Source organism: Lacerta agilis, chromosome 4, assembly GCF_009819535.1.
Source record: "Lacerta agilis isolate rLacAgi1 chromosome 4, rLacAgi1.pri, whole genome shotgun sequence".
In the NCBI taxonomy this organism is placed as follows: domain Eukaryota; kingdom Metazoa; phylum Chordata; class Lepidosauria; order Squamata; family Lacertidae; genus Lacerta; species Lacerta agilis.
In genome coordinates this window covers 59,735,193-59,758,614 of record NC_046315.1, presented here as the reverse complement: position 1 = coordinate 59,758,614, position 23,422 = coordinate 59,735,193, and the positions used below count along the sequence as shown (strand labels likewise).

At 40.4% G+C, this 23,422-nt stretch overlaps 1 protein-coding gene across 1 annotated transcript in view; it reads left to right on the top strand.

Annotated features, from left to right (window-relative positions):
* The window catches only part of IL1RAPL1 (interleukin 1 receptor accessory protein like 1), a 672,251-nt gene that overhangs the window by 341,685 nt on the left and 307,144 nt on the right, over positions 1-23,422 (top strand). The window contains 1 exon segment of the mRNA XM_033147221.1: positions 8,105-8,384. Coding sequence (XP_033003112.1) covers positions 8,105-8,384 — 280 coding nt within the window.

Genomic DNA, 23,422 nt, shown 5'->3' with positions numbered 1-23,422 from the left:
GTGAACAGGATTATACTAGATACAAATCTGGTAGGTTGTAGCACACTGAACCAGATGTCATGACACGAGGGGTCATAGAATTGGAACTAGGACCTTCATGGGCACATTCTCCTGTGCTTGGATAATTGTGCTTCCCACACTACCTTGCCAGTCCAATGGCACAGGGAGCACACTAGGTGGGAGCACATGGAATGCAGAATTGCCTTTCTTCTGGCCACAGGATTGGCTCTTTAGAGATTCTAGTTCTTCAAAAGGGAGCAGAGCCTAGGAGAGACAGACAGGAGAGAGAGAGGCTCAAAAAATCTCAGTTAATGCCCAACTCTTTCTGGGAGAAGTTGCTCTCTGGGAGCTCTCCGTGGTGCTGTGGCTTCCTCCCCAGAGTGCTCCAGTACCAGGACCAGCCCAAGGTATTTTGCTACCTGATGCAAACTAGAAAATTGTGTTCCCCTGTTGTTTGTTAAAGGTGTTAGGTGAGAACGTGGCTAAGGAATATCGGGCTCAGGAATCAAATACAGCCTTCCAGGCCTCTCTGTTGGGGATCAAACCACCCCCTTTCCTATCCTGATTTGCACCCTCCTTGAGTGTTTTTGACTGTTTGAAACATGTCTTTGGAATGAGAGAAGGTTCTGTGGTGGTGGGAGGGTGCTAATCTCACTGCCCCTTCCTTGCCTCCCCCAAAGCCTCCTCTTTTCATTCTGCTGACCTCTCTCACACCTTTGCACCATGGCTTACTAGCTGGAGACTGAAGCTGCTCTCTTGCAAAGCTTGAAGCTTGCCCACCAGGAGACAGCTGCACACACAGTACTACAACCACTAGATCGTTTTAATACGTACTACTGGCAAGCAAGGTGTCCATCACCTAATACTTATGAAGCAGGTTCTTCTTGCCAAAGTGTAGAACCTTATATTTGTCCCTATTGAAATTAAGTTATTTGAGGCCCAGTTATCCAATCTGTTAAGGTCATATTGAATCCCAATTCTGTCTTCTGCAGCATTAGCTACCCCTCCCAACTGCAAATGACATAAACTAGCTTAGTTTTAGTGGAATGATCACTAGCTAGCCAACTGAATTAAAACCAAACAATGCATACTTGACAAGGGACAGGAATGAAATTCAATTTGCACTTCTTTGAATTTTGTGATGCAAAATTTGAGCTCAAAAATACTTTTAATATAAGGGAGAGTACACCTAAAATGCATACATCTGAAAATATAACATACATATATTAGAGATGATTGCAAAAATGTTTATATTAGGCAAAAATTGCATGCAAAATTTAGCATTTTAGGAGAAATTTACAATTTTTGTAAGGACCTTTTAATTTAAAAACAGAATAAAACCACTGATGTGGAATGAATTTAAGACTGGAAAAATGAGAAATTGACAGGTTCATCTATTTGTAATGCAGTATCTCCACATATTATCACCCTTGCACCTCCCAAAATTTCTCTGAACATCTGAAACAAATTCACAAATATTATTTACCTCATTTGCTAAATTACAATTCATTGTGCTAAACTTATAAAAAGAAACAATTTGTAAAATACACAAAGATGCTTCTGAACATAGTAGTATTGTTGATAGCTGGCCATGTTACAGTTGCAGTGCTAGCTGGCAATTATGATATGAATGAAGGATTAAAACAAATCTTTATCTTAAAAGCCTTCATGTTTTATGTTATTTGTAAATACAGGCATGTAATAATTCTCATATCTTCTATGGTTTTTATTACAGTACTTTTTACATGTTGTTTGTACAGTTTCCCTTTCTGGACTTTTGGTTTGTTTTAGTTCTCTACTTAAATTGGTAAGATATAATAGGAATTTAGATTTCTTGAGCTGTATTTGAAACTCTGGGACTTGTATTACCTCACAGAACCTAGAAATTGAATCGAAGCTCTGTTATTAAACCAGGTTGTAGCAACAGACCCAGGAGTTAGTGGCTCAATTTTCTACTTCTCTGAATCAAATTTCCCCTTGAAACAGTGTGTGCAATTTTGAGGATGGCAGTGAGGGCCCCCTCAGAATGGTTAAATATTTGGTTCGCTGGGTCTGATCAGCAGGTATAGCCTGCAGGGAGCTTGTTTATCCAGCAGAACGATCTCATTATGAGGACAGTGATATACTGTGGTTTACTTCATCCACAAAAGCTATTCAAGGAAACCACTGGGTAAATGATATTCATCTTATTCCCTACATTATGCTATTATCAGGTGCAATAACTATTTGCATCTTAAAACAGAGATTAGGTACTTCAGCCACTTCATTGAAAGGATATCTGAAGTTTCATTTTTTTTGAATAATTCAAGTGTTTTCTCAATTATAAAAGTTAGAAGGAAGTATGATTGGTAGTAGAAAGGTGTGGTAATGGAAATTTAGACAGAGGGAAGTTTGAGCCTGCTGAATCTATCAGTTCATCATCATTGCAACAATTTATTCCACTTATGAGAATGAAGAAGGGGAAATGGTCAGATAAAAAGAAGCTGAAAGGTGTAGTGAACAATATATTAATAGGTCAAATTGTTCTTTTTTACAATTTCTAGCCATCTGACTTGCAAGTTTACTGCTCATGTGTATTATTTGCTTTTTCATCTAAGTCATTAATGAAGATTTTGAACATGACCAGATATAGCAACCACTACAGCAAAATATAAATAGATCCTGATTTTAGTTTTAGTTTTTTGCTAATCCATTCATTATTATCCTTTGAATGTCCCCCCAACCACTGCTGCATCTGCATTTATCTGGAATGGGCTTTTAGAAAAAGAATTTCTCAAGTATAGTGCATATGCATGGCTACATGTAACTCATATTAATAATAGATTTTAGCCACTCATTTCTATATACCATTCTCATGGTTAAATATGGTGTTTATAGTCTCCATGGGTACCACAGTGACCTTGATTATAATAAATTTGACAGGCAATTATAGATTTTTTCATTCATTCAGTTCTGGGTTGGTAATAAGTTGAAACATAAATATGGTGAATTTACATAAATGAAAGTGGTAATGAGTAGCAAAATGCTGAAATAACCACCACCACTGGCAGCACCTTCTCTGATCGCTAGCCTAAATTAAAACAATAAAAATAAGAAAGCTCTTTTCAGAGGATGACTGAGAAGGACTAGAAAGGCTGCATACAGGAACATGAACAGTTGGCTGATAATCCATATTGCAGACAACCAATAAAGACCTGATAAAACATTACACTTGAAAAGTGATTGTCATTTGGAGCCAAGCTTTAGCCTACAAGCTTTAGCTGTTGAAAAGGTTTCATTTCAACCCTGATACAGTGCTTCAGAAAACAGAGCAGTTTGATTTAGATTAATCTAGAAGCTTCAATTTGGCTCAGGTTCAAATCCAAATCATTATTCAGTATATCCAAAACTTTGTGCCTTTCCTTTTGCTGTTATTGGGGACATTTAACCCCCCCCCCTTTTGACATAATTGGATAGATTTACAAGCACAGTAGTCCTCCGAGAGCAGTTAAAGTCAGCCAAATTTCACATGAAGAGTCTGGGATTTTGGTGCTCCTCACCCTTCAAGTTTTTATTTTATTTTATTTTTAAAAGCAGAAGTGGGTGAAATTTGCAAGATTGACAGCTCCTTTTGAGGGGATAAATCCTGCAAAAAATTTAGATAAATAACAACAGGGTTTTCCCTGCAATGACAAAAATGATTTGACAAGAGTGGATGTCTAGGCATATGACACAGAAGTAGAAAGACTTGAATGTTCAGCATTTTTCCAGCAAGTACCACTAGCAGAATTAGTAAATAGCACCAAAAGCAAGAATAAGGTGATATATAAAGCACATTGATTGGAGAGCCCTCTCATATTAAAATGTAGGCTAAAGAGTTATCCCTTTGCCCTCTCTCCATCCTAGAGTATATAACTTATATTGAAAGCTTGGAGAGCCATGTTTCAATTTTTTTGCAGACATACCGTACTGTTGTTGCTTTTTAATGTCAGAATCTATGGATTGCCCCAAATTAGTTAGGTGTCCCCTGATTTGGATTTGGGTTCTTTGGAAGGATCTCACTTTAGTTCCTTCAGTAACAGCCTGATTTGGTTTCAGATATGGAAACTGCCCAAATCTGATGCACACTCCTATTGAGAATACTGAAGGATCTCCCAGAGATAAGCAGAGAGAATGGGATTTCATTTAAAAACACAGGAGAACAGACATAACTGGCTGCTGCTTTTTCAGCTTATTTTTGTGCAGGAATAACTTTCCCTGCTCTCTGCTTGCAACTCCAGATGAAAATTAGATTGCCCAGGCAAGCGCATTATGTGACCCATGAGAGCAGCAAAAGAACCAGACTGTACAATGGTGGTGGGATAAAATTAGGCCAATTCTTTGACAGCAGCAGGCAGGGCAAGCAAGTTCTCACTGGGTGACCCGGGTGCAGATTCTAGCCAGGCAGATACCCCAACCTAAGCCTGGGAGTGCTGTGGTCAATCCTCCCCTCAGACCCCTTATGGGGACCTCCAATACTATGTTGATCCTGCCCAATGCCATTTCTGCCATCAAGAAACAACTTCTTTGCCTAACAAAGGAAGGCCATAGTTTCACTGCTGGAAAGGAAAAATACCCTCAACCAAGTTCCAATCAGGTTGAGAGAGAGGAAATCATTTCTGGTCCTGTTAACCAGCAACCCAAAATTGTTCAGTGAAGGCTCCAACCTGAGGATGAACAGAAAGCTGTTCCAGGGGAAACTGTCTTATATAGGCTTTCCCCTCCTCTTTGCAAGGACTCATGGGACAGCTTTTTCCCCACGAGTCCATCGCATGGACAAGATACTGGGCAAAACCACCGGGGAAAGCCATCCCACACTTTTTGGGCATGGAAGAGGCTTCTAAGCAGAAACTTAAAAATAGATAAATAATGAAATGATAAAAAATGTTCAGCAAAATCTCTATCCTGTGTTTTTTCCCTTCAGTTTTATCTTCTTGGCAGAGCTTCAGAATTTAGAACAGGTAGAGGTTAGCTACATTTGTCTACTACATTTGGTGTATGTAATGTATTGCCAGGTTCATAGTGGTAGAAAAAGAGAGTGGTTCCTCTTGATCAGACAAGGTCTCAGGACTGACCTGGAATTATCAAGGACAGGCAGGATCCAATCATGGTCTGAAAATGTGGGGTAGCTGGGAAGCCTTCTTAGCGACTACATTTCTCTAGAAGCTACACCTCTATGCCTCACTAGCTCAGCAGAAAGTTTCAGTTTGTGTGCCTAAGATTATGGATTCAATGTTTAACAGTTAGTGTAAGATACTTTTGATGTGACTTTTGCTATTTCTCCAAACTTGGATTCCCGATACAGTATTGCTGTTATGATGATAATGGTCTCTGTATTTTAGCTTTTGATATTTTGAATTTGCTGCAGTTGCAACAAGCCAACCTTCATAAGATTTAAAAATATTTCGCATTTCCCAGGACTCATTTGAATACTCCTTTATAGTATGTATTTTTTGGAATTTAAAAGCATGGTGAACTCATTGAACAGATTGAAAGCAGAGTGGCTTCCAACATAATAAATATGCAGATGTGGATTTTAAGTGCCACAAATAAATGGATAGTCATTGAGTGTTACAGCATGATCTATCATCAGCTGAGCTAACTGAAGTCTAACAGTTCTGCATAGCCAAACTTCTGTTAACCACGAATGAAAAGGGATAATGGATAATAAATTCTTCCATATTTCTGAACTATGTAATTGAAGACTTAGTGACTACCTGTATAACCAGGGGAAAGACAATGTTCATGCTCCTTGTGCTTATGACACAAAATGTTTCCCCACCCCCCACCCCAATGTCTATGTATAATTTATGCAAGTGTTTCATCCAAAACACTTTTATGCAGCTACAAAGTGGGATATGGAATGGGCTGCAAAACTGAGTTAATCATGAACTGTTATATGTGTTTTGAACACGTCATCTTATACACTACATGAACAAAAGGCACATATAGATAGTTCTTTATGTATACAAGCTTCACTTTCCTAAGAACAGAGCTATCACAGCTGTTGTTGCCATCTAATGACCACTGTTCCAAAGACAAGCGTAGCATTTCCCACCTGCATAACTTCGTTCAAGTATATTTATGGGGTGAATAGTAGACATGAGAGAAAAATCATCATTCTTACATTCCTTTAAATCAAGGGTGGGGAGTCTTTTTGGCTCCAAGGGCCAGATCCTTTTCAGGATCAACCTCATGGGCCAATTTTTAGAGGTTGACAGGGTCTCCTAACTGTCAGCCACATGACACCATTATAATACCACATGATTGACAGGTGGGCAGCCCCACTGACTTCTCCAAATCCCTTTTGAGGGGGCTTCCATGCATTGGACAGCCAGCTGGCAGTCACGCTCTTGGGAACCTGCAACAGCTTCTAAGCCTTCTTGATGTTAATATAGCCCCTGTACTCCCATGTCAGCCTCCAGAGCCTCAAATAGGAGTGGGGAAACTGTCTTAAAACACTTGGCAAAAGTGTTATTTGCAGGCCCACCCACTCGACTTTTTAACATTGCTGATTTGTTGGTCTACTTTTTAGCTGACTAACTTACACAGCCCTGCCCGCCTTGAATCTCCAGAGGCTAAAAAGAGTCATGTTCTTTTGTCTATTATGACTTTTGATGAATGGCCTGGGATGACCTATGCTGGTTTCGTATTAATTGAAGATATTTGTACATTACTCAAGATATTGAATACTCCCCCCCCCCTTTCTTTTAAAACTCCTCCCTTTTTCTCATACTGACTTAAATAAAGCTGTTCTTGTAACTTGAACTCCGGAGTTGTTTAAGGTTTTGCCTAGCTGTGGGATCATGTCTATCATACTGTCTCGCATTCAGCAATGCTCTAAGGAGGAGATGGTTAACCCATTATGGGCTGAAGCCTACATTCAACTTTGGCCAACCCCCTGGGAGCCACATACAAGTGGTTGGATCGGCCAAAATTAGATGTGGCCATTCCACGCACTCTGACTCACAAAGGTGCACAGTCCATGCAGATCAGCTAAGGAGGAAGTTTTTACCCTCTCTCCAGTCATCAAATGGTCAAATGTTGGGTTCCACTCACTTCAGGACTGTACCTATTTTTTCCCTCTTCTTTGCCACTACCAAAATCAGAAGGATCTTGCAGGGGCCTGTGGGGGAGGCGGTAGAGATCAGGCCTCCAAATTTAGAGTTAGGCCTGCCCCAAGCTTTTAAGGAGAGAAACTCAGAATTGCATATTCAGCTCTGGCTGGCTGTAACCAGGACAGGAGTCTAGAATATTGTCCTCCCCTTTCATATCATTATAAATAAGTAGATTAAATGAAAAGTGGTGCGCCTCAGAGCAAATAACCTGTTCTAGCTCACAGGATCAGATCAGATAGTTATAGCAGTTATAATCTGTATCAGGGTGGGTGGGTGGGTGCGCGCGCGCACACACACACACACACAACCACTTGGATGATTTCGTTTAACTCCTAGTAATTTTAAATACAGAAAAGTCAGATATTTCCAGTAAATTTGCTGTTGAATACCCAGTCATAATCACCTGAATAATTTATCTTGACATTTTGTTCTGCTGTGCAATTAGGCTTAACATTAATACCTCACCTCCCCCTAATTTAGGATCTAACCTAACTTTCCAGTTTGTAGCCATTAACTTGCCACATTTTTAAAAAGGTTGAATAAGTCCCTTCTTTCATTTCTGTTATTAACTTGAATATATTTGATTAATGCTGTTCAGTGATTATGACACCCTCTGGGTTAGATGGACTCTGTTGCACATATTTCAATCAAATATTTTGTGATAATTCAGCCTAAGGATATAGTGAAGAGAAAGGATAATGTCTTACTTATCACTTAAATTATCCAGTAGGTTGATGAGATTTGCTGATTGTCCCACACTGTGGAAAATATGGCACCAATAGGGAAAGCAATTTTTATGGTCAGTCTTGGCTGCATATTCAGTGAAACCGATCTAAAGTTTATTGTTTTGAATCAGTAACTCTGGCATGACAACTTCAAAGAAGTATTATTCCAAATTAGGTAGGAACTGTGCTGTATATTCAGCAGTATACCACATAATTGTCTTTTCTTCTTCTTTTCTCTTTTAGCGGATGGATGTACTGACTGGTCAGTGGATTACAAGAAGTATCAAGTCTTAGTGGGAGAACCTGTTCGTATAAAGTGTGCATTGTTTTATGGATATATAAGAGCAAATTACACCCTAGCACAAAGTGCTGGACTCAGTTTAATGTGGTACAAAAGCTCTGGACCTGGAGATTTTGAGGAGCCTATAGCTTTTGATGGAACTAGAATGAGCAAAGAGGAAGATGCCATTTGGTTTCGTCCAACAGTGCCCCAAGACAGTGGGCTTTATGCATGTGTCATAAGGTATGTGGTTTACATTTTTCAACAAATTGCAAAGGAAAGCTATATAAACATTTCTTTGTCTTTACAGCACCTGTTGAATCTTATATTATCATTGAACCATGATCTTTACCCTTTCAGTATATTTACATTTATTTGCTTTATAATAGAAAATAATTTTATTAATATATGTGGACCTTGGATGAGTTTGCTTCAAATATACCATCTTTGACGTGTCATCAGTTGGGATAGACATAAAAGTCGTATCTATGACTTTGCTGTTCCCTGAGAAAGAAAATATTGCTTATTGGAAGTGTTAAGATTAGCTAGGAATGGAAGAGAAATTCAATTCAGTATGTGTTCAAAGCCAAATCTATCAAATTCACACTTTCTGAAACTATATGCAAACATAAACACACCTATCTATATTTTGCAATGCACCTCTGCTACCATATATTAGGTGAAAGCTGTGCATAATAATTAAGATATTAGTGAAAATAACATACAAAAATGCACTACATTGGATAAATTTTAAAAATGTGCGCATTAGTCAAAACTGCATATACTAATGTGTTTATTGGGGGGAATCACACTAAAATGCTGGTGGATTTTTTATAAAGCAAATTGCTACAAAATGTGAAAAACTGTATGGAGGATTAGAAAAATGAAAGACTGAGGGAAATGAAATTGACAGATCCTTGCATTCTCTAAGACAAGGAAATCTAGTCCGCCCTCCTTCCCCGGTTTTTTGTTGTTGTTTGAATTCTGCAGAGTTTTCTACAATGATGGAAATATGAATTACTAGAACATATATAGAAATGATTGCTGAAGGAAGAACTGGTTTAACAAAAACAGTTTCTTTAACTTGCTCCGTTTTATAGCCATCTTTCAGTTGCATTCTGCAATGGGACTGAGATTATCTCAGCGCCTTCTTAAATGATGCATACATAGACACAAGCAGCTCCCATACAGCGCATCACTTCTCACAGTTCTTGCTTTTGAAATGCATATTCCTCTTTTCCACTTCTTTCTGCATTGCTAAAGTGATTCATACTGAGATATATTTTCCTGCCCATGGAGAAAACAGAAACCATCTGGGCTCCAACTCAGATTTTGAAAATTACCAGAGAATATAGAATTAAATTTAGAGATAGGTTAAATGATGCACATGAAAATGCAGGAAAAGCCTTGCAGAGAAAATGCACAGTTTATTGCTAAATGGGTTGTAACATTTTGCTTATTGCCCTTTGCAGAAAGACTGTAAAAGCTCTGATAGCACTTCATTGACACATATCTGTAGATATGACTCAGTTACCTGCATACTGCAAGATCCATAATAAATTACCGGTACACTCCTGAAAGTGTGACTGGGAAGAAAGTACACCTGTTATAAAGATTGTCAGACTTCATAACCAGGTGTGAGAAAAACTCAGAAGTGGACCATGTAGTCTGTGTTGTCTTTAGTCCTTGATACTTCTTATTGAAATGATTGCAATAGTTTCCTATTTTCTGCAGATTCCCATCTAATCTTACCTCATTATGCACTCCATTCTCGACAATAAGTATTTTTCCTTATTATTATATGCACTTTCAGAAAAGAAGTACAACACATGAAGAGGCTGTAAAGGGCAATAATTGCTTAGACTCAAGGACATGTCTTAATGGTGTCCTACAGGAAAAGAACTATATTTACGGCAAATTTATACAGTTTATCTGGGAATTCACAGTTTGTTCCCTCTGCTGAAAGTGGGACCATTTATTTAAACAATCTATAGTCATTATAGATAAATGCTGAGCTTTTTTTTTAAATTCCCCATTGTGAACCATAAAAAGCATCATGCTTCTTCACCTGTTTGTGAACTGTCATGTTATTGATTGTTGGATTTCAAAACATAATTAAGAATATTAGCATGATAAGTGACCTATATTTATTAGTAATAGACAAGAATATACTGACCGGTGGGCTTCTCGGAAAGCTTAAGCCATCTGTATTTTCTAAGAGTCTGGACTCTTTAAGTGTTAGCAAATGGTTATGGCATAAGCTATTGTGGATTGCAATTTATCAAAAGCATTAAAGTGTTGTCCTAAGTTACAGGTACGGTATATATCATGGTTGTGGGGCGATTGTAAGCAGTGATGTCAGAGGAAATAAAATGCAGAAAAGCAAAGGACACTGATAATTTCATAATTTTCCATGTTAATTCATAAAACAGTTGTTGATAACAAATGCATCCTCACATAGGTAAAGCAAAATCGAAAATTCTTTCTAGTAGCACCTTAGAGACCAACTGAGTTTGTTCCTGGTATGAGCTTTCGTGTGCATGCACACTTCTTCATGCACACGAAAGCTCATACCAGGAACAAACTCAGTTGGTCTCTAAGGTGCTACTAGAAAGAATTTTCGATTTTGTTTTGACTATGGCAGACCAACACGGCTACCCACCTGTAATAGGTAAAGCAATATCACATAGATTGATAGATGATAGATAGACAGATGATAGCTAGATAGCTAGATAGCTAGATAGACAGACAGACAGACAGACAGACAGATTAGATAGATAGATAGATAGATAGATAGATAGATACTCTGTTTTGGTTCCTCCCTATGTCTGTACCTCTGCTGTGTGGCCTGCTGTTGCTGGTGAGTAGCTGTTTTAGTTAGGAGAGAAACTGTCTATAAGCAAGTGCCAGCCTACCACCCAAGGCACGTGGAAAGTGTCTTTGTCCAGGATTGGTTATAGATAATTGATGATACATTTGAGCGGTTTCAGCTGAGAACGATAAATGACATGGTGTTCTATCATTTTTCTTCTTCTATGTTTGTTCTAGTAGATTATTCCTGAGTACAGTCAGGGTTTGTTTTGTTTTGTTTTGTTTTCCCCACTCCCACTTCATTGGGTGAATATTGTAGTTTTAAGAATGCCTGTTTGGAATTCTTAAGTTGTGAATAGATCCATTGTATCAATGGATTTTGTGGTGTGTTCTGGCTGGAAGCTGGAAACATTTATGGATGTGTACAGTCCAGAAGCAGTTGGTGGGGCGCTGCTGCTTACTTGATCTCTCGTCATAGTCATCACTCTGGTGTGCTGGAAGGGGTGAGTCGGCAACATGATTGGCAGTGTGAACACACTGGCACAGCCAATTCAGTGCTGCTGCTGCTGCTGCTGCTCATATTTTTGCACTACACCAACCTGTGTGACCATCATGCTCCTGGTTTCCCATATAAGATGATGCTCATCTGGGCTGTCTTAAGCATATCCGGCGCCGTGGTTCAAAGATCCCTCCAGTGCCACTGAGTGGGTCCCAGTCCTGCCACTCACCACCTGGCCTAGGGCGGGGCCTGCTGGTCTCTATAAAGGACTGCTGCCGCCGCTGCTGCTGGACAGAGAGGGCTCCGTTTTGTTCTGTTTTTTGTTTTAATTGCTGTTCTTTTTTACCTATGTCATTTTAAACTGTGATATTAATGCTGTATTCTTAGTTTTAGATTTTGATTTATGTGGAAATTGTTTGCCATTTGGTTGTGTATTTTTTGATGTGGTTTATTTATTGTTTATGACTTTTGTAATTATGTAAATCTTGTCATGTTGTAAGCCGCCTTGAGCATTGTTTTTAACTGTGGAAAGGCAGCATACAAATAAAAAATGATGATGATGATGATGATGATGATGATGATGATGATGGAGGAGGAGGCAGGCAGCGGCTGGAGGGCTGCTCCTCTGGCGGGGAAGAGGCGAAGGCTCCGGGGATGGCATTGCTTCAGCGCGGTGGGTGAGGGCGCTGTGCCCAGCCTCTGCCTCTTCCCTGGCGCCCGTGCCACGGTGGCCACAGCAAACGGAGGCTCCAGGCATGGCACTGCTTCAGCACGGTGGGCAAGGGCAGTGAGCTAATGCCGGGAGGTGCTGCGTTCAGCCTCCACCTCTTCCCAGCCGCCCTACAGAACTTGGCACAAACATGTCGCCCTGGCACCCCATGCCACTTGCCTCTATGGGCAAGACGCCCCTGATGCTTATATGCCCAACACAGGATGAGATAACACAGTAGGATTTAGGTCCCATTTATTTTCTCCCACCTTTTCAGTCATCCTTATTTACCTGGTATGCTGCATACCTGTGGGATCATTTGGTTCTTGTTGAGGGAAACAAATGAAAGGACCAGAGTCAAACAGGCAGGAAAAGATGTGGCTTATGAACCTGCCACTTAAGTGAGAAATGTAAAGATATAGGATCAATCTCCAAGTTGTAACCTGGCAATCTGTGTCAAGATGCCTTCAGATAAAGCTGTATTTGTGGTAGCATTAACCCCCATTCTCTCATATGAGTGGAGATATTAGTGCCATGCCAGGTGTGTAATAAAAAGACAGAATTCTAATAAAAGAAGACAGTATTAGTACAATCCCAACCTTCTTTGTTGTAAATGCTGTAAAAAGCATTCTAGCGGACAACAGATCTGGGATTACCATGGGGAATGAATACTAACATTCGGCAGCCAGGAAACAGCATTACCACAGCCGTAACTTTTTCTTATAACCCTAAGAGCATTGACATTGAGGAGATTGCTAGGGGTTCACATTAAATATAAAGCCCATTTACTTTTATGAGCCTTTTCACTGTGTGGGATAAACTGGTTTTCATTTACAGAAATTTGTCTGCATCACTAGATTGGTCACTGAAAAAACTGAAGGAGACCATTACTGCATGTAAAGACTTGCATTAGACACACTGATGCCTTTAACTATTGTTTGACTAAGGTATTGTATAATGAATGTATTTTTATAGGAATTCTGCTTAAACAGCTCTGGCATGGTATTAGGTTTCAAATTCAAACTTTTTCCTGTTCAGTCTCGATTTAATGACTCACCAGTCTTCAGATTCTAAGGGAGAATATAGTTTACTGTAGCCAGCTACAACTCCCCATAAAATGATTATGCTTAATGGATACTCATGCTTGATGTAGGGCTTCTTTCAAAGTATAGGAGCATATAGGAGTTTTATTACAACATGTGTTATAATAACATGTGTCATAAAAACCATCCAGTTTATATTCAAGCCTGCAGTTTTTTCATATGTAACCATGGGACCTAAGTTAATTGCAACAGTATTCTATGCCAAGCAGGTAGGACAACCACTTTGCTGACAATCATCTGGAGCGCGCTTATACCTGGCTAAAAACCAGGTATTTAGGATTACATCAATATAGGGATGTAAAAAATGCCTTTGGTTAATGGGTATGGCCAAATCTTGTTTATTTTTATGCTGAGTCATAACCTCTCTAAATCATATATAGCAGCCTTAGTTGTTTGATACAGATGCATCCGCTTGTCTTCCTCCTGTACCAATATTATTTTCTGGGTCAGTATGTAATATTCTTGGTCACACGACAGTGAGCTAGGGTAACATAAGAGAACATAAAATGAACCTGGCTGGGACAGACCAAAAGCCCATCAAATCCAGGATCCTTCTTTCACAGTTGTTTACAGGAAGCCCACAAACAGAACATAAGTACAGTAGCACTCTGTCACTCATATTTCCCAGAAACTGAGGCATATCCACTCTGATACCAGGTGGTATACCCTTAGCTGTCCTGAATTTGTCTAATTCCTACTTAAAGCCAAGTTGGTGGCCATCGCTGCATCTTGTGGGAGTGAATTGCTGTGTGAAGAAGAGCATCCTTTTGGTCTGTCCTAAATTTCCCAACATTTAGCTGCTTCTTCTTTTTCAAAACTAAAAAGCTGGTAATAAGAGCTGTTCAGCAGTGGAGCAGACTCCCTCAGAGGGTGGTGGACTTTTCTTTTCTTGGTGGTTTTTAAGCAGAGGTTGGATGTCCATCTGTCATGGATGCTTTCGTTGAGATTCCTGCACTGCAGGTGGTTGAAAGAGATGACCCTTCCAACTGTACAATTCTGTGATTCTATGAATCAGACGTCACAGAAATGTGTTATTGAGTTACAGTACTTGTCTGAACTTAATAACTACTAAAATGTAATGTTCAAAAGTTCTTCCTTCAGATGTCTTATTAAAAATTATTGTGAATCATTCTTCCCACTTTGAAAATGAGTGTGAAGTTCAAACCAGAAATGTAAAAGTTGTCCAAAACTTAATATCAGTTTTTATTCCTATATCTCATGTTCCAGTGACATATAATGTTCATTCTACTATTTCAGATATCAATGAGATAATACAATGCAGAGGTCAGTTCTAGGTAGCATTTTAAAGGGTGGGAGCGGACCAGAGTGAAGACGTTGCTCTGAGGGGATCTTGGAGCCTGGTGTGATGGGCTGCAACCGCTGCCCACCCCTGACTGGATAACCAACTATTGTTGCACATCTTTCAGGTCCTCTTTAAAAATGATTCAGCTTTTCATCTGAAACTGAAACTTCAATATGTGTATCAGATTTCATTTTGATATCTCAGTGGTCAGTGGAGCTATCACACTTTAGCAAGATAAAGTAACAAATCTACAAGCAAACAAAATGCCAAATTTTTGTTAACCCATAGGTCTTACATTATTCTGCCAAATATGCAACAGACATTAAGCTTCTAAGAAAGCATCTTCAAGGAAACTTTACAGATGCTGCATAATGAACTGTGACTATTATATCAACACGTTCTTGCTTAGATTCAAAATTAGGCCTTCTGTTCTGAATCTCAAACATGTCCAACTTCAGATTTTGTATGCTGTTTTAAAAAACAAACTATAAACAGGGTGGCAGAGATATGATGGACGTCATACGTTTCCCAGCCAGTTTTCATCAAACTCATAGGACTTGGATATATTTGAGTCTGTAGTTTCCCCCCTATGCCTAACCAAGCATGAATGTGAAATTTTAAAGGATCACTTAACTGAATACATGCTCCTGGGCAAGAATGCCTCTGGAGTAGAGAAGAACTTTAAAGGGTGAAGAAGACTGTAGCTGTCTAGTTAAACAACACTTGTTTTATGAGCATCCTTGTCTCATTGAATATTGCTTTACAGTTGTGCTATTTCTACAGAGGAATTTATAAGTCGGGGTCATAAGGCAAGCCACTGCCTTCATTTTCATTTATATCAAAATGTCATTTAGGGACCATCAGCAAGGTAAGTTCCAAATGAGCAGGAAAGCCCTGTTGCCATGACAAACCGGCAGGAACAGCAAGAAGACTGGTAGCAAGGAGTGGGGAAGGTGGGTCATGAGCAGAAAGGTTTAAAATGAGTGAAGGATTATATCACTGGCTTTCTTCAGTGTTTCTGAGCTTTGTGTCGTCCCCCCCTTAGAATTATTAAAAAATGCAGGGTCTTTCAGTTGTTGTTTTTTCTTGAGAAAGCTTAAAAAAAACCAAGCCCAAGGAAGCTAGCAATAGCCCACCCTCCCTGCATCTGAATTTATCCTTGTGAAGAGGTGGGGTAGTGACAGGAAGAACTGCCTGCCTTGTAGGCATCATCTTTAAGGTCTCAGTGTTCATTCTTCATTGGTTGACATCTGCATGTGTCTGTGTGTGTATCCTTCCTTCCAAAGGAGCCCATGGCAACAAACATCAATGTGTTAAAATAATAGAATAACAACAAAAATAAAACGTGTTTTCATCATTTTAAAACTATATAAAACCATCCAAAATATTTAAAACCTCTCAAAGCATTTGAAAGTGATCACATATCCTCACAGTTATTAATTTCAAGGTTGCCATGGCCGATGTCTGTCGGCCATCAGAGGCCTGGATAAACAGGAATCTTTTGAACTTTCTCTTGAAGGACAGTACTGAGGGCAACAGGCACACCTCACAAGGGAAGGTGTTTCATAGAGGGAGAACCACCACCAAGAAGTTGCTGTAATTTCTTATGCCTCTTAGCTCAATTAATGTATTTGAACTACTTTGCCTATACACACTGATCTTCCTAACCATGCTTAGTGAACATGGGTTGTAGTTCCAGTGCTGTCTAACTGAGGCGGAGTGAAAGCTACAAGCCCCATGTAGGCCAGCTGGAAACAATCTTTCTGACCACCCATGTCTTAAGGATAAGCCCTCCAAGATACCTCTTTTCTCTGGACTATCCTCCCCACCCTGCCCTGCCCCACTGCCCATCATCCCCCACCTCACAAGAGGAAGTCTGCTTGGCAACGATGTAAAAAGGCAGGCTGGAAACACTGACCACCTTACTGAACTTTACTGGACTTGGATGAGTCTGGGTGTCAGCTTGGATATAGCATTGGTTCCTAAATCATTCAGCTATAGAGAGGGAAACAGTGTCACACAATGTTGTTTATTCCATCAGGGCAAGCATTTCAGCTTGACAGACTGATCAGTGCACTTCTCCTTTTCCAGTACACTGTTCTGGGGATTGTTCCAAGCCCCCAGAGCCAATTTGGGGGGCTTGGGGGACAGGATGAGGAGTGGGTGATAGTTGCGTTGCACAAGCGGACATATTTGTGCTAGCTTCTGCTGTTGGGACTTATTAGTTGAATCCCACCCATTATCCTCTTGTATGATGTCCCCCACACACCTTTTCCCATAAAGTATGTTGTTATGAGTCCATACATACTAACACAGAGAGAGGGGGGGGAGGGAGAAAGAGAGAGACGGGGAGAGAGAGAGAGAGAGGCAGGCAGGCAGGCACCCTTTTTCTTGAAGGGAAATCATGTGAACCTGAACCATGCCCCTCAGATAGTAGTTCAGTTTCCTTCATGTCACATTACATTATACAGTGTTTTGAGGCTGCTCCTCCACCACTCAAAATGTATTTATGAATTGGTGTAGAAAAATAGCTTCAATAAAAGAAAAATACTTAGAGCATTATAAGCTGGGGAATTCCTGTGATCAGAACACAAACATCTTTGCATGCGTCAAGAAGACTAATACCCATTTAGATATCAAATTCTTGGTGGCAATTTGTTTTAAGCAAAAATACAACAATGTGAAGTGACTGTGACCATTAACTGAAGATGCCTCTGCATTTTCTTAATTTCTAAACCCCCTGGCTGTCTTGACTACATTTTTAATACCTCTGAATTTAGAAAAGTGAGATTAACACCTTTGTTGTTGAAAGAAGAGAAAAGTAAAATAATCCTACAATTTAGAAGTACGAAAGGTTATTGTAGCTTCTACTTTGCTAATTGCAGGAATTGATTCTAAGTGAGTCATATGAAACTATTTTAAATAGGCAATTAGCAGCTTCCTTTTAAAACTACCCATCTGTTCCAAGAGGTAGGGAAAAAAATAAAAGTAAGAAAAAACCCTCAGTATCTTAAAACAGCATTACTTATTGCCATTGCAGAAACTGCTGTGATTTTAGAAAAAGTTTTGTTTTTAAATAACATCTACTTTATTTGTTCAAAATAAAAGTTGCCTCCTCAGGCCTGGGCGAACACATGTCTTCAAGTGGCAACATAGGTGAAACAGTGAGAGAGCCACTTCTTCCATACTTCAGTCAAACTTCTGAGGGGAATTTCACAAACGGGACCATCAGAGAGAAGGCCTTATCTCTTATAGCCAGTGCTGGCTTCACCCAGAGGCAAGAATAGCTTCCCCTGAAGATTTTAATATCTGGGTCAGCTGGGCTGCTTTAGCCAATAAAGTTTTTCGATAATAACTATGTTAGCACCTACCTTATGGAATGCTCCATTGAGATCAGGCAGTCACCAACCATGGGCAGCGTAGGTAATCTGTTGAAGGTACACCTGTTTACCACACCCTCCCTATACACCTGCCTACCTTTGGGCTTCCATCTCACTCCTCCACTGGTCCAGCAGGTCTCAAATGTCTACCATCATATCTAGTTTGCATTGCCACCCCTCATGAGCCAAGTAAACTGCAACATGATGACAGCATTTCCTGTTTATTATGTATAAGACTTTAATGTGGACATGGAACAGAGTGCACTCATGAATGAACACAGGTGAAAGGGATGCAGGCCAGAAATACTTGTTCATGTCTAGCGTGAAATTTTTTAGTGTTTCAAGCTAAATTCAACTAATGAGTCCTCATAGCGGAAGCTAGCACAAGGTATTTTGCTAGAGCGATAGATCTTTTCTCTCCCTCTGCTCCCCCTGTGTGCCTCCCAGTTGGCTCTGGAGATTAGGGGGAATTCCAGAACAATGCACAGGGGAAGGAGAGGGCAGATCACTCCATCTGGCAAGCTGCAATGCTTGAGCTGATGAAATGGTCTCCTTATTTCTACATTGAATTCCTAACATATTTAAAAAACTTATTATAGATTTTTATTGGAACTTTTTATTGTTGTGCTTTACTTTTCTGAACACCGGGTAGAGAATTTATATTATGATGCATTTTATAAATAAATAAATCCCCCCTATTTGCTAATATCTATTTTCTTCCACCATGCACTGACAGCTTCTCTAAAATTTCCCTGGAAAGAAAAAACTTGTAATACAGCACTTTTTATTCTGATTGTCTCAACCAACCTTATTTAATAATAATAATAATAATAATAATAATAATAATAATAATAATAATAATAATAATAATAATAATAATTAGATGCTATTTGCCCCCATCCTCCACTTTTTAGGTTATGGTAGTTACGATGGCATAAGGAAGTTCATTTGAATGACATTTTAGGGCAGGCTTCCTCAAACTCAGCCCTCCAGATGTTTTGAGACTACAATTCCCATCATCCCTGAGCACTGTTCCTGCTAGCTAGGGATCATGGGAGTTGTAGGCCAAAAACATCTGGAGGGCCGAGTTTGAGGAAGCCTGTTTTAGGGGAAAGGTAGCTTATCCAGGAGTCTAAAAATATCAATATGGCTTCCTAGCCCAAGCCTCTGTTGGTCCTCACAACCAGCTCCCCACCCTCTTGCTACATTCAGAGAACTTCATGAAAGGGCTATGTTTTTTTCTAGATTGTGATGTAGTATAGTGGAAACACAAGAAAAAGCAGGAGCCTCTGCTGCTGCTGCTGCTGCTGCTGCTGCTGCTGCTGTTTTAACCTGCCCCAAACTATTACGGAAGGGGACACAGGTGGCGCTGTGGCTTAAACCACAGAGCCTAGGGCTTGCTGATCAGAAGGTTGGCGGTTCAAATTCCCGCAATGGGGTGAGCTCCCGTTGCTCGGTCCCAGCTATGGCCACCTAGCAGTTTGAAAGCACTTCAAAGTGTAAGTAGATAAATAGGTACCACTCCAGCGGAAGGGAAACGGCGTTTCCGTGCGCTGCTCTGGTTCGCCAGAAGCGGCTTAGTCATGCTGGCCACATGACCCGGAAGCTGTATACCGGCTCCCTCGGCCAGTAAAGTGAGATGAGCGCTGCAACCCCAGAGTCGTCCGCGACTGGACATAATGGTCAGGGGTCCCTTTACCTTTAAACTATTATGGAAGTAACAATACTCTGCCTCTCTCCCAAACCCTCTTGCAAACACACAGAGCTTTGGAAAGACGGGAGTTTTGGCTAGTGCAGTGTGAATATGTTAAGAAACAGTGGGAGAAATGTCTGCTATTTCATTTGTTCTTCAAACAAATCTCTCTTGGCGGGGGGTGGGGACTCACCTTCTTTCCAAGCCCTCTGGATGGAGTCACCAAAAAATATTTTCTGACTTGTGTGAAGCTTTGGAGAAGGACAGAAACAGCAAGAGGAATGGCTAATTCTTTTTCTGTACCAAAGCTTGCTGCAAGATGCCTCTCCTTCCAGCTGTCCATGTTTCAAGGGAGAAACACAGCATTTTTTCTGATCTGAAGGAAGCTTTGAAGAAGATACGAAAAAGCAGCTTTTGTGCTCCAAAGCCCCCTATAGGTAAGGAAAAGATGTTGCCTAGAGGGTTGGCTAGAGAGGCGGGTTCATTTCTCTCTCTGGAAGCTTTGGAGAAGGCAAGAAACAGCTGGAGTTTCTCCCACTCTTTCTGTCCCTTCTCCAAAGCTTCATGCAAATGAGAGAGCAAAAGCAGCAGGAGAAATGCCTGCTGATTCTTTCCTAGGTGCTGTAGAAAGCGGCAGCCACTCATATGCTCCCTTGAGTCCTTCCCACCAGGGGACAAGGGACAAGGGACAAGTGTGTCTGCTAAGCACCTGGGTGGAACTATTAATGCCTCAGTTTATGGTTACACAAACACACACACACAAACACCAAACACAGCTACCTGTACATGTTTGGGAATGTAGAGACAGGGCTTGGTCCTCAGGAAAAAGTCCTCTAAGGCAAATGAGGAAAGTGAAACCAGGCTTAAATGAGTTGAAATAAATTACATGCAGATATTATAATCATCTGAGATTCAGCAAGTTTTTCTCTCAATAACTCTCCTTTTCATTCCCCAGTGATGCATGCAACAATGGGCTTATATTTTCATAAGCTCTTAGAAATCATTAACTATACATCATGAAGAATGTTAAAACCAGTTATCAATTGAATTTATCATTTTATAATACATAATTTTATTTCATTATGTGCACTAGTTCATGCAAACTCCAATCTACCCATAACACGTTTTAGGATTAGCGTTTTGAAGCTAAATTTCTTATCAAAGAAAGCAGCAAATGAGATTTGTCTATCTGTTGATCTGACTTTGGAAGGTATATTATTTTGTCATTTCATCTGTAGACAATGGTCTCAGTACAGAGTCATAGGCCTATTGAAGTGGAACTTAACTTTGTTCTAACATTGTCAAATCACTAAACTACATTTTATGTATTAGGATCAATGTTTACTAGTATGTTTGATGTTTCCAGTTGACTCAACTCATAAATTTAGAATATTATTGAGAAAACAGGTTCGGTCTTAATCATATTATTTCAAGACATCCTGGTTTATTTCTGCCAATGTATTAAAGGCTTTGAAAAACTAAAGTGTTTTTCCGCTGCATGCTAAATAGGAAATATTGTGTCTGACCCAAACAAAAGTTAAAATGCCTGTAAAATTCCCATGACAACAGTGGCAATTATTTTTGAATTAAAGTCCTGCTAGGTTCACTTGGAATCGGGACTTCGGTGTTCATTGAGTCACACAAATATAAATATAAACCATGATTCAATATTATGGGTATTTGTAAATTTTGAACAAAGATTCAAGGTAAGGGATTCATGCTGTGAATTTCTTCTCTATGTACTGTATTTGAATATTCAGTTTTGGCAGAGACCAGAATTCCAGAAAGTAAAAGAGGGTATCCCAGGTACAGTCCAATTGTATGCCATCATCAATGGCCTATGCATTAAGTGCATATCAGAAAGCAAGGCATAGTTATGACTCTGTCTTAGACCCTTAGACCTATTTATTGTGTAGAGCTCAGGATTTTTACTAGCAAGAAAATATGTGTCTTATAAATGGCTAAAGCCATTTTGTGTAAGTCTTTCTCTGAACATGACTTAACATGGGTGAGGTTGCACTGCTATGCCTACCACATAATGGCGGCAGTGGCGGCAGCAGCAAACAAAGCTTACTTCTTTGCCAACATTATGTCCTCAAGCAGCTTCTGGCAGAGTTTTCCTGAGTGGTAAATGGGCTTTTGTCACCTGCCAAGAGAGCACTGCCCTCTCACACTTGGAAGCCTGCCGTAACAACTTTGCAATGCAGTTTAGGACAAAATCATCCAGATTCATACAGAGTTGGATGCCACAGTTGGAATAAGTGTGATGGAGGTGTCTAGAGCACTGTCTCCTCTATCTAGATCCATTTTGATGATTGCTACCTGAGGAAGTGGCACACGGGTGGCGCTGTGGGTTAAACCACAGAGTCTAGGGCTTGCTGATCAGAAGGTTGGCGGTTCGAATCCCCACAATGGGGTGAGCTCCCATTGCTCGGTCCCTGCTCCTGCCCACCTAGCTGTTCAAAAGCATGTCAAAGTGCAAGTAGATAAATAGGTACCGTTCTGGTGGGAAGGTAAACGCCGTTTCCGTGTGCTGCTCTGGTTTGCCAGAAGTGCCTTTGTCATGCTGGCCACATGACCCAGAAACTGTACACCGGCTCCCTCGGCCAGTAACGCGAGATGAGTACCGCAACCCCAGAGTCGTTTGCGACTGGACCTAATGGTCAGGGGTCCCTTTACCTTTTACCTGAGGAAGTGGACAAGCTTTTTAAGGAAGTGTGGCTGACCACCTGACTCCTTGATGTTTGCCCAAATTGGCTTCTTAGAGTTAACCATGGTGTGTGTTTGTGTGACAAAGTGGGTCCAGGGAATGATTAATGCTTCACTAGAGGAGGGGAAAGTACCATCTGCCTTAAGAAGATGTGGTGGTGCTGTGTGTGACCCTGCTATAAGGGCTTCTCTGCACCCAGATATGTTAAACAGCTATTGTCCAGTGTCAAATTTCCCCTTATTGGAAAGGTGCTTGAGAAAGTGGTGACAGTTCAGCTTTAGGTATACTTGGAGGAAACTTATTACTTGAATCCATTCCAGTATGGCTTCAGGCCTGGTCATGGCACTGAAACTGCCTAGGTCACCCTGACCAAGATAGGGAGATAATGGGTGTGTGACCCTGCTCATTCACATTGTTTTCTTGGTGGTTTTTGATACTGTTACCCCCAGGGTCCTTCTGCAGCGTCTCAGATAGGTGTGAATGCTTGACACTGTACCTCAGTGGTTCTGCTCCTATGTTTAGGGCAGCTTCCAGAAGCTAGTTACAGGAGGCTACTCTTTGGAGCCATGGGAGTTGTCCTTTGGTGTCCTGCAAGGTTCCACCTCCACCCCAAATGCTATATAATATCTATATTAAAGCACTGGAAGCTGTCATTAGGAGTTTTGAAATGAGGTGTCACCAATATGTTTCTTTGTTCCATCTTGGTCAGTAACTTGAAGCTGATTCATAAAAGGCAGAGGTGTTATGTGTCCCATAGCTTAGGGGTGCTTCTCATGTCAACCTTGTCACTGGAGGCTTAGGTGACCTTGGTGACTATATGTGCTTTTTTCCAGCTCTGGATGGTTTCCTAGTTGTATCCCCTTTTGTACAGAGATGACATGGCCATAGAACTCTGTGCTCTGATAACTTCCAGATTGGATTATCATGGGCTGCCCTTAAAAATTACTTGAAAACTTCAACAGGTCCAAAATTCAGTGACCAGATTACTGGCTGGGGTTTCCTTCAGAACTCATGTAATTCTGCTTTTAAAACACCTGCACTAGTGGCCACTTCATTTCTGGGCCCAATTTAAA